This window comes from Aricia agestis, chromosome 16 (genome assembly GCF_905147365.1).
Source record: "Aricia agestis chromosome 16, ilAriAges1.1, whole genome shotgun sequence".
NCBI lineage: Eukaryota > Metazoa > Arthropoda > Insecta > Lepidoptera > Lycaenidae > Aricia > Aricia agestis.
Genome location: NC_056421.1, coordinates 9,243,590 through 9,256,138, shown reverse-complemented (window position 1 = coordinate 9,256,138; position 12,549 = coordinate 9,243,590). Strand labels below are relative to the sequence as shown.

The following is a 12,549-nucleotide window of genomic DNA, read 5'->3' as shown; positions in this document are numbered from 1 at the left end:
AGCCGTTTGATTATGCAAGCTGTTGTTTTCGGGCTTATCCGAAATATTCTTTGCCTGTCGGGTGACAGTTCTAAAAGAGCCCATTCAAAATTTGAAATTCGAATACATTCTTCGATAGCTTGCATGTATTCGAGAATATGGCATTTGATTTTTGAAATTCGAACGGACCGTTCAAATATTATTTTGCCTCTTGCGGCCGCACTCACAGTCTATATTTTCTGTACATAACTTTATGCTGATTTTACCATACATTTTCTGCAATTTTCTGTTATTTTTTTCAATAAATTAAGTTATGTGATCATGAAAATTTGTGCGGCCGTTGGACTGCCGATAACATATTCAGCTGTCACTGTCATAGAAACGCATTTCAATAACCTCTTTAATCTGCTATTTTAATTCAATATCTAAACTCCTATGCTTCCATCCAATATTAATCAAACAGCAAAACTAATATCTTATACTCGTATCTTTAAACGAGCAATTCTTGTATATATATACTTAATTGGAATCTCGGAATCGGCTATTTATGTATATAGGGGGTTTCGGGGGCGATAAATCGATCTAGCTAGGAATTATTTTTAGAAAATGTCATTTTATTCGTGTTTTATCGAATACCGAGCAAAGCTCGGTCAAATAGTTAGTTTTCATAATATACGACAAACATAATATTTTGTCTGTCTGGTGTCTAAACATAAAATTTCAGATTTTTTGAGTTTTTAGCAATCAGATAGCGTACCTACTTTGATGTTGGTTGGTTTTTTTTATTAAAATACAATTTTGAAGCCGTTAGACTATTTAGCAGACTTAGGGCCTATTTCACAACTTCCTGATAAGGTGATGGATAGGTTATCCACAACACATGTGACAGATACTCTATACTCTATCTGTCAGACAAGTTGTGGATAGCCTATCCGGTACTTATCAGGATCCAGAAAGTGGTGAAACAATGCCCTTAATCTACTGAAACAAACGTCACAACTCTTTTTTTTTCAATATTTTTTTTTTCACCAGAGTCGGGACCCGACCAGAGATCTACACGGAGCCGATGCCAGCTAAGCAGCTGCAGCTACTGTACATCTCCTCCATCACGCCAGCAATGGCCGGCAACTACACCTGCGAAGCCACTTACACCAACATGCCGCTTACCGCCAGGGTCGTTTTGGACACTTTTGGTGAGAAACTCGTAAAAGTTATAGTATTCATTTTGATTATAATAATAATTTAATTAATAATAATTCAATCAAGGAAGAAATTGAGAGATCTCAATTTAAATTAGAAATACTACATTGTTCTAAATGTAGCGAAAGAGAAGCAACATAATAAGGACTTGTATTGAGTAGGAGCATGTGCAATGATGCAAGCATGTCAGAATGTAGAAAAAAGAATCTTGGTACATGATGTAAAAAAAAACAAAAACATTATGCACCAAGTAACTTTTCTCATGAAGAGTTAGTTAACAGAGATACATCAGAATTTTCCCAAACTTTTACACATCGTGGATAGCAATCTAATTTGAATTTATTTTCAGTGGCAATAACGTGGACGAACGCGAACGAAAACCAGTACGCAACCAAGGGAAAGGACTTCAAAGTAATGTGCGAAGTGACTGCCGAGCCTGCACCATCTGTGGATTGGTTCAAGGAGGGAACTCCTGTAAGTACATTTGCATTAATCTTAAGTTTCGGATTAAAATTGCTACGGTTTAATCCAAAACTTAAACTTTTATTGTTTTAATTAAATGTAGTTGATATTGTTTAATGTGTAGTTGGTATTCCATGTGTGGCTTTAAAACTATTTCTCACGACACATTACAGCAATAAATTGCAAAAGTTTTCAGAACTTAGTGTACCGTCGATGTCGATTATAAATTGCGACAGGATTAATGAAAAAGTTTTTGTAGTAGTGACATACAGGTTTGTGAGTAATGCTAACAACCTTTACTAGCATTTTGGCCTTATTAAGAATGGGCAGCATTAGTAGGTAACTAGGTAGGTGATGTTTTTAATGCCTTGTAGTGTGTATTTGTCACGTGCGCAGGTAACCATTATTCACAATGGATTTCACATGTCAGAAAATTAATTTCTCCAAGCTCTACAAACTTTACGAACATTCTTAGTGATGATTGATCTATATCAAAAACTACTTTTTTCCAGATTTTAACAGGCGGGAGATATGTCATCCACGCGAATGGTCTCCTCATTAAAAACGTGCAGGAAAGTGACGACGGGACCTACACGTGTCGCGCCGTGGTTATACAGACTGGTGAACTCGCCGAGAGGAATATCAAACTTGAGGTGACATTTTGAGATTATAATGATGAGATTTTAATAATATATTATTAATGAAAAATAATAATAATGACATTTACTGTACACAAAAATATATACCGTTATAATATACACATCAGTTGAATAATAAGTACAATTTTGGCGGCTGTATGGTTATTAGCAATGGCAACCATTAAAACGTTTAAGAGGACGTAACATAATATATTATAAATGAGACAGCCATTAGTATTATTTAGTTTGAAGCAAATTAGAAATAAGCGACGCAACATACAAAACAACAGATCTTGAAACCGTTACCATAAAACGTACAAAACACCCGCAAATTAAATTTCTGACTCAGCCAAACACACTACGTAAAAAATAATTCCCACTATCTTTTTATTTATTGTTATCTCTATTTCGTAGGTTTATACTGCACCGGAGATGGAGGAACGCGAAACCAGAGTTGAAATAAAAGAAGGGGAATCCGCCGCAATTACGTGTAAAGCTAGGGGAAAGCCGCCACCGACATATTCCTGGATTAAAGCTTCAACTCGGGAGGTATTATAAAATATATTTTATTAGGAAATGCTACAAGCTTAATTCGTTTTATCTTTGTAGCCTGGTATTATATCAAATGTTTATTGCCTCAATAAATTGGGGATTTATACGGGATATTCGATTTTTGAAATATTTATAACAGCGAAAGCCTATCGCTATCTTTTTAGTATTGTTAGCTTTTTGCTCTCAACTATGTAAACACTGTATAATAATTTCTCGTAGCTGCTCGTTATTGAATTTCATTTTCCATCTGCAGAATTTAGGAACTACATCACGGTTCGGCGTAAACGAAATTACTGGGCTGCTAACTTTCGATAGAGTGGAGGCGGGCGATTACGGAAAATACATATGTAGCGCTGTAAACCAAGCCGGACATAATGAAACCGAGATAGAAGTTGAGGTGCTAGTCAAACCCAAAATATTCGAGCTGTTCAACGTTACTGCCGCCGAAAATACTGAAGGCAGGTTGGAATGCAAAGCGAGTGGACGGCCCGCTCCGAGAATTAGTTTTAGAAAACTAAGCAGCCAAAATCGTTTCCTGAACGGACCTAATGATGACCAAAGGTAATAATAAAAGCACAAAAAAGTATTTACACAATAAATGTTACTTTTATTAAAACTTTTGTATCGTCATTATTATTTTCTTTTAGAATTACCGTCGAAACAAGCAGTCGTCAAACTGGTGATCAGATGCAGTCTTCGGGAATTATATCTATATCCAAACTAAACAGAACTGATGACGGACTTTATGAGTGCGTAGCTGAAAATGAAGGTAATTTTTATTCTGTTCATCAAACAGTGCCTGTAATTATAATTTTGGAGCTAATTTTAAAGAAAATTGTAATGTTTCAATCAGGCGGTGAAGCGAGAAAGAACGGACATCTGACTGTACAGTTCAAACCGACCTTCGAACACATGACCAATGTGCCAATATGGAGCTGGAACGCTCAACCAGTGAATATCAGTTGTGTGGCTGAGAGTATTCCGAATGCTACGATCAAATGGAAGTAAGTTATCCGTTTCTTAAATTTTGATAAGATCCATGCATTCGTATTTATTTAAGCTTCAACCGGTCGCGCGGCGTCGAATCGACTCCCCTCAATACATTTACGTTGATATTATTGTCATTTTTCGTTGAATCTGTATCATTCTCTCAGTAGCTTATCTATCTACAAAATAAATAGCTTACACTTACTCTCCGCACCCCCTTTGCAACAAGGACCTCAATTGTTTTGATCTCGGCGCCGGCGTCGAAAAGACTCCGCGCGCCTCTCTTATAATTTTATCTGTAGTTTTCATATAATTGAGGCAAATTCTATGTTTATTTATAAAACTAAGTCGTTGTTGACCGATAACACCGAGTGTTATTGCTAGATGAAGAAAAAATTGCAACTAGGATAAGAAAATTCCGATCACTTTTTCTGCCGCTGTTCACACAAGATCACCTACTTTCGATCACCGGATTTTATAATAAAGTTTTTACTAAAAATACATTTAATTTTCTGGCTGAACTGTTTACTTTTAAAAAGAGTAATAATTAAATTTATGAAATAATAAATAATGTTGAATGAAAAGTGTTTTGTTTCCCAAATTCACCTACGACGTCTAATAGGTTACGCGCGACCACTGCCGTTACAAAATAGCGCGCGTCCACTTGAAGGTTAAAAATAAGGTTCAGCTGATACTATAGCTTTGCCTTAGTGATTTTTTTTTAATTTATTTATTTATTTAAATCAGGCTACGTAGGCCCATACAATATATACCTTAATGACTAACATACATAAAAATTATATAAACTTAACAACTACACATTATCACGAATTAACGGTGACGTGACGCGCGCTTCATTCCGGAGTCTCCCCCGGAACCTTCGGTAAACATAAATTTTATTTTTTATGTTTACCGAAGGTAAACATATTAACACTAATATTTTTTGTAGGTTCCACGAATACGATCTAGTTGAATCACCACATGTTAGAATATATGGCTCAGGGCCTATAAGCTATGTGACCGTTACTCCAGTGGAAAGAAGCTTGTATGGAGTATACAAATGTATAGCGACCAACACACTTGGTGAGGCCGAGCATACTATCCAATTGAGAGAAGCTTTTGCTCCAGGGCCCGTTGTTCAGGTAAGTCCTTAAATGCCTGATATTGATGTAAGTTTTCTATTATCTAAAAATAATTATAAAACACCTAATGATTAAAAACCCTTCCAGGCAAGACAAGAAATAACTACCGCAACTTCTGTTTCCTTCAATATCGTTGGTCCTGCTGAGGAAATGGGACCGCCTATCTTAGCTTATACAACACAATATAAAGAAAACGCTAACTTCGATTGGAATCTTGCCATGAATAGAACTTGGTCCGTCAATTCGCCTTATATTATTGAAAATTTAAGGCCTATGTACACTTACGACTTTAGATTTGCAGCTGTAAACCAAGTTGGTGTTGGTACTTGGGGTGCACCTCTTACAGTTATAATGCCTAAACGGTGAGTATGCGAAAATACAATAATATTCCTCACTTAAATTTTAATCTGAAGAGTTACTTAAAAGATTTTTATATTTATTTAGATCACCTCCCGAGCAACCGAAATGGCGTGAATCTGTTAGCTCGGAATCTCTTATCCACGGAAAATTCGCTGATAGATACGAATTGCAATGGAAGGTACCTGCCCATAACGGTGAACCTATCGACATGTATGAAGTCAGTTATTGCCCTGTAAGTATCGTTATTATTGTAGTGACAATAATCATAATCAAACACAGTTAAAATATTTCATCAAATACAAATAAAAGTATCTTTAGTGTAAGAATGTTATTGCTATCGAATTTTCGAAGTCGATTTTAATGTTTTCTGTTTGTCATAGGTGCTCAAAGTAAGCGGCGAATGGAGAGTAGCCCAAGAGTCAGAATGTATGGTAGACGAGCTTAAATCTTACGAAGCGATAAGCTACGAAGTGCATGGCTTACGTCCCGATACACGATACCGTATGCACGTGCGTGCTCATAACGTACTCGGCTATTCTTTACCAGCTCAACTGTACGTCCAAACTGCCCTGGGTGAGTACAACCAAGAGCGTAATGAGATACCGCTACGTGCTGGTTTCTACGACGTTTACACTGCACCCGAACCAAACACATCCTCAGCGTTCGCAACTAAAAGTCTTTGTGTTTTGATTTCATTCTCCTTAGTGTTTGTATTTTTGTGATCATCGTTTATTTTTTTGTCAAACGCTTCTTGTAATATATCTTAATTTGTCATGTTGTTTTAGCTCACATCTTTAGATATGTTATAATGCTTTTAGAGGGCTATTATAATTTTAATAATTTTGTCATTGTACTTTCCACTTTCTTCGGCAAACAAGCCCTTGCTTTAATTTAATGTACGTCGTAAGTTTGTTCCATCATATGAAATCATGTAAATTACACCATTTTAAGACTCCATAGCATAATTTCATTCATTGGCTTTATGAGAATATCAATAAAATGTTTTTGTAAACCACAAGTTGCCAAATGAGAATTTAAGCTATAAGGTCTTTCTAAAAGTACAAATTCGTCATTATTAACACGACCATAATAATTTAAAATCGTTTTAATTTGATGCATGATTTTTCTTACGTTTAATTTCTTATTTAGATTCAGCATTACTAGAATTAAGAGTTAGCATTTACGTTCAAGTTATTTTAATTATTAAAATGGTAAGTTTAATTGCTTATAATTTGTTTGTCATTATTTTCATACGATTATTGGATTTTTGTATTACTAATATTTAAAATATATATGTATTTATGCATATAATATTTTCTAGGTAACCCAAGTGGAAGTCCAGGAATATTTAATTGGGCTTCAACAATAATGGATATCGCTATCGCAATATATTTAATACATATATGTAAATAAGTAAATGTATAAAATATCCTAAGTTAAGTCCAAAGATGACTGTTACTTTAGGCACTTTTGTGATAAATTTATTACTGTAAATAGCTATCGTAGTCTTTGTCCTATAATAATACAGGATACCATCACAATAAGAATTTACAAACATAACCTTGTAGGTCTAATGTTTAGGCTGTTGTGTCTACTTCATTAGGATATTGTTTTATCAATGTTGCAATTTGAATACTAGTAGATAGGGTGTTGGCTGAGTATTCACTGCCAAAACATGTTGATAATAAAACTGCATTTTAAATGTGTACGAATTTTTGAGGATTATACTATTATAATTCAATTTCTAGGTATTGTATTAAAATGTTTCTCGACGATTGATAAATTTATAATAAAAGAAGATGGTGATCGTCCAAGTTTTTAAAACGACATTCTTAAATGTATTACGTGTAAGTTAGGTAGGAAATGAATGTGTCAAGAAAATTGTGATTTCATCGAAATGGACATTGACCAATGTGAAAAAATAAATGATTAAAAATGTGCAAAGTGTTATTTAAATACTAATCAATAAGAAGATAATTTAATTTGATTTGAAATGAATCAAGACTATTTTAAAGATTTTTCATGTGATAGTTTAATGATAATGTCCTCATAGAAAATTCTAGTCTTTATTCATTTTTACAAAGATGTCCCTTACCTTACCGATGCCATAAGTCCTTGTATAGAAAAGCTGTCAAGATGCTTATCAGGAGAGTTAATTTTCCCCTTGAATGTTGACCATGACAGTGTGTTTGTGACACCCTTAATGAATAATGGGTAATTATATTTTCTATTAATAATGTTTAGACACTTTGCTACTACCTTCCGAATGAACTAATTTCACTGCATGCAACGACTTTTAATGCTCTGTGTACACCTTTCCTCAAAACAACGAAAGTCCGCATGTTGCGTCTGCATTAACCCATAGAAATAGATAAAATCATATCAAATGTTTAGATCCATATATACTTACCGGCCCTACCATAGAATTACGATAGCATGATAGAATTTCCGTTTTTCGATGTGTATTTTCATAAACAAAATCCTTTGAGAGGCAATTCAGATTTCCTTTAGTGGAACTCGGTTTGTAGTTTGAATATTTTATCAATATTATGTTTAGAGTAAAGATATAAACTCTTATTGTAAATTCAAACTACAAATGTTTAGTACAATTTTAAAGTGGGTGATGGTCATTAGTTTATTTCTGATGTTTAGCGATTAGTTATATTTGAATAGTTCAAAATTATGCTTTTATTTAAGTATATTTTTGTCATGGGGTTTGAACATTTATGTTGCGTTCATTCGAATAATTTGGAATGTTTGCATCTTGACAACTTTTTTCTCTACTTCTCATTTTAGGATTTATGCATCATTTGTTTCGCTCTCATCGTTCGTTGTCGTTTCATTTCCTTTCAAACCCCATTTCATTTTAAAGAGGGCTTTCGTATTACAAATTTATATTATACGATATTATATGGAAACGAATGAGTATCGGTGATTGGGTGTACGTTGAATATTCAGAAAGCACTCCCTCTTCGCGATCGTAACAAGTGTCTTTATTTCTGCGCCGCTTGTTGTAATAATATTTCAAGACGATTTGAATACAACAGACATTTATTACGATCGTTTCATATCACTAAACATCTTTGTGCTTATATCTTACGATGCATAAAATAACTTTATTGAGCAGTAAATATTAAATTTTCAATGACTAATACACGTTCGCTCACGCTATAACATTTACTGCTCATGACGATATCTTCGTTACCCTAATTCCGTAAATTTCCGCAGGAGTGGAGCGATCTGGATTTGCGCCACCTCAAGTGTTATCGAGCGGAGCGATTATTGGATTAGCTGTGACAGGCGTGTTCATCTGCCTGATCATTGTCGATCTGCTTCTGCTATGCTTTAGACGGCAGGGCGTCATTGCGACGATGTGTGGCAAGCGAGCTAAGAAGCACAACGACGACGAAGCGAAGCTCGGCAGGTAATTTAGTCGACTTTTTTTGTTCAAATATCATTTTTAATACATTTTTCATATCATCGACATTATCGAATGCAAGTGAATGTTCATTATCTACGTCCGTTATACCTGCTCCTACCTCAGTACTTAGTGTCGATGAGAGATGTTTCTGCCCGCTAGTCTGTACGGTTGGCGCTTCCCGCTCCCTTATTGCAGCACGAAGCCGCGCGCGCCGCCGTCCCCCGCGCCCCTGCCTCCGCCGATCAAGCTCGTGCCGACTCCGACGTAAGGCAACACAACAGCCTGCATGCTTTGTTTGTGCGGTTGCTAAGCCCCTAGAGGCTAGAGGTAGAACCGAGCAAGATGTTGAAAATGTATTTGCAATAGCTTGACGATTTGCGGTATGCGGAATGCGATTTTTAGAACATCCTGACTGCTTAGTCAGTGCATTCGTCAGTTTTAATACCGAAGATAGGATGTCAAAAATGTATTTGACCTAACGCATCGCCAAGTATCATAGTGCTTGCGATGAGTTTAATCAAATCCCATACATTTTTGACATCTAACTTTGCTATTGAAAACGGTGATTACATTTTGACTGGGGGCGTGATGCGTGACACTCCAATTATTTCTTTATTATTTTCTGTCTTATTATATTAAGCATAGTCGAATCTAGAGTGGTCATCGACAAGTTAATTTCAGTAGTTAATTGCTTCTTGTTAATGACATATCATTGTGTTTGAATGGAGACGTTGATTGATTGATAAAATAATTAGCCTAGATTAATTGCTTGCTAATAATGCCGTTTTCTTTGTTCCTTTTGCCAAATAAATAATTTAATGTCTCTTAAAGATATTGGCTATTAAAGGATATCACTTTTGTGGTTATGAAGTAGCTTTTAAACAAACTTCTGATAGCTCATTTGTGTGATTTTTATTGATTAGTCAAAATTATAATAAAAATACATTTTTACATCTTGCATTTTCGGATTCACAAGAAATCTCTTCGCTGGGGTTCTTCTGTAAATAAAAAGACGCGGCTTGCGATAGCCTCTGTAAATATGGCGATTTCGTATGTGGATTTAGTTAGACGATTGATTTACTTTAGTAGATTGATGCTTTGGCGGTAAGCGACGATATGGGTGGAAAGGTAAAGAGTAGTTTTGTTGAAAGAGTTGATATCTGGAACATCTCTTGCGACAATTTGTCACACCCTATAATACTACCAGAGAAGTTAATTCATAGACGGATGGCGGACCTACATTATGTGGTCGAGCTATGTCAAACCAAGCCTACAGATCACGACTCACGACTAACATTGAATTGGCATAGCCCGACCAAATGACTTAGGGCCTGATTACACTTCCCGAGTAGTCAAGTGGCAAGACAGTGCCCGAGCACATAATAATATTCAACATGCCGAGTGCTTGGCCGAGAGCACTGCCACTTTACTCGGCGGGTGTAGGTAATCAGGCCTTTAGGTCCGCTATCTGTCTATTATTTTTTTTTCACTACTAATAACAAAATTGTCTTTCCACGCTGCTCATCACCGGTCACTTAGCTATGTCCCAACGACACCCGTGTAAGATATAGAATTTATACGATGTTTCAAAATTTTGTAGTATTTTCCTTTATTTTATACTCGCATAGATATGAAATAAGATTCCTAAAGAGCCCTATATAAGGGCCAGACCACAACACTGCGTTGCGGCGTCATATCGAAAAAAATACATTGCTTTTCAAAGGTTGTTTTTGCGATACGACGCCGCAACGTTGTGGCCTGGCCCTAAGGTGTGGTCGATCGAAGAAGTAAAACCCGATAAAGGCACAAGTTGGAAGCCGGCTACATGAAGCGGCAGCAAACGACGTGTCGCGGCGACACTATTGGTATTTCGCTAGCTTCGGGTCGCTAGCTGCGGAGGGTGTTTCATAAAAATACATACAAACCAGTAGTATCGCTGCGACACGTCGTTTGCGGTTGCTTCATGTCGCCGCTGTCAACCGGCACCTTATGACTCATGCACACTTTTGGTAATCAGCCTGCATCCATGGGCGTACCCAGGTTCTGGGCCAGGGGGGGGCAAAATACCCAGGTCTGGGCCAGGGGAGGGGCAAATAACTTAGGTTCTGGGCCAGGGGGGGGCAAATCAGATTTTTTATAAGCTAGGAGTTTATAAAGAATAAAAAAAATATAATTTTTAGTTGTGTAAATATTGTATTGCAAACAAATGGCAAAAATTCGTTTTCTTAATTTTTGATTTTAATAGATAAAAGTACTAGATAATATACTTAGTAGGGACGTCAACATGATCCAGGGGCGGGCAGCTGCCCCCCCTGCCCCCCCTCGGTACGCCCATGCCTGTATCTTTCATTGATTTTTTTAAATAAATATTATGAAATAAATATTATGTACTGACTTACTTATTTGTATATGTTCAAAAGTACTTAATATAATATTCATCTCATTACTTGTATTTATCTTATTTCGTATCTAATTTTGCTTGACATTTAGTTTGTTCGATGCTTATAATCAGTATTCATAAGATCATCATAATAATATTATACATACGTATTTTATTGTATGTATATAAATTCTAAAACATCACTCATCATATCATAATGTCAGTTTCAAAATAACTCAGTTTTTGATACAAAATATACATAAAACCCATCGAACATTCTCAAAGCTTATTTGCAAACCTCATTTTGCACAATAGAATTTGTAACATAGTAAGAGGTTATTTAGGTTACCTGTATATAGCGGTAAAACATTTTAGCGCACAAGTAACACTTGACGTTTATTTCAGAGATGAGAAGGAACCTTTGAAGGATACGGCCGAGGACGCTCTGAAAAGGAACTCTTCAGTGGAATTCGACGGGCGTCGAGTGTACGCCACGAGCGGAGGACCGATTATTGGCAAAAATTCTGCCGTGTAGAGTCCCTGAGACGGTAGAGACCAATTCGCGTGATTTTATTTTGCCTCACAGGCGATTGGAAGTAAAACAGTATCTAGATTCTTTGTGTTTGATCCTATTTCTATTCTTTTATACAGCAATGTAAAGTTGCCTCGTCGTTAAAAAAATGACAAAGGACTGATTTTTGAAGTTTTGACAAATCATTTGTTATACGTTTGACATTGACAGGCTTAAATTATTATACCTAAGCTGCATCGGAGCTATATCAAAGCTGTATTAACAAGGAATTAAATAGAAGAATTGGGGTACTCACGTGAATTGGTCAACAAACGAGCGAGTTATGTATGCTTGTTGTGTTTGTGACTGCGACCAGTATTGTAACTGCCAAACGTAACCTTAAGTATGTAATCGGCTTACTGCGGCTTCGTGACAGACTGACGTCACTGTCTTATGCGGCCTCTACACGTTGGCCATGATGGTCAAAGATGACGGACCTGTATTCGTCTTTAATTGTCCATGATCCACTTTTGGTCAATTTAGATCGCAACTTGACAGGCTTCAACTGCGTGAGACGTCATACAAATCTGTCAATTCAATACAAATTTAGAAATGCATCTATGCGTCGCGTTGCGGTCTGAATTGATCCTTTGACTTTAGACAGCGGGCGTATTGACAATCATGGTCATCTATCATGGCTCAACGTGATGGGCCTTTATGTAAATATTATTATACATTTTAGGCACTGGAATTTTTTTATCTTCCAGTTAAAATATCTGAAGATCAGATTTGAAGACGTCATTAGTAGTGTTGTCGTTAGATTGCATTGCCGCTTCTACAAATATTTTGACTGGGATTTTCATAAAATAAAAAAAATAATAACAATATAGCTACACCATAAAACACAATTTTCAGCA

At 36.1% G+C, this 12,549-nt stretch overlaps 1 protein-coding gene across 2 annotated transcripts in view; it reads left to right on the top strand.

Moving 5' to 3' along the window:
• Nucleotides 1–11,745, top strand: part of LOC121734671 (fasciclin-2) — a 134,796-nt gene extending 123,051 nt beyond the window's left edge. The window contains exons 3-15 of one of the 2 annotated variants that reach the window (XM_042125269.1): nt 1,012–1,172; nt 1,529–1,653; nt 2,154–2,294; nt 2,694–2,828; nt 3,085–3,392; nt 3,479–3,600; nt 3,685–3,835; nt 4,768–4,960; nt 5,048–5,322; nt 5,405–5,552; nt 5,701–5,893; nt 8,549–8,744; nt 11,527–11,745. In XM_042125269.1, the coding sequence (XP_041981203.1) occupies nt 1,012–1,172; nt 1,529–1,653; nt 2,154–2,294; nt 2,694–2,828; nt 3,085–3,392; nt 3,479–3,600; nt 3,685–3,835; nt 4,768–4,960; nt 5,048–5,322; nt 5,405–5,552; nt 5,701–5,893; nt 8,549–8,744; nt 11,527–11,656 (2,278 nt within the window). In that variant the 3' untranslated portion in view covers nt 11,657–11,745. Of the gene's footprint in view, nt 1–1,011; nt 1,173–1,528; nt 1,654–2,153; nt 2,295–2,693; nt 2,829–3,084; nt 3,393–3,478; nt 3,601–3,684; nt 3,836–4,767; nt 4,961–5,047; nt 5,323–5,404; nt 5,553–5,700; nt 5,894–6,641; nt 7,259–8,548; nt 8,745–11,526 lie in introns of those variants that run through there. The other variant, XM_042125270.1, reaches the window with a different exon arrangement.
• The last annotated feature ends 804 nt before the right edge of the window (nt 11,746–12,549 follow it).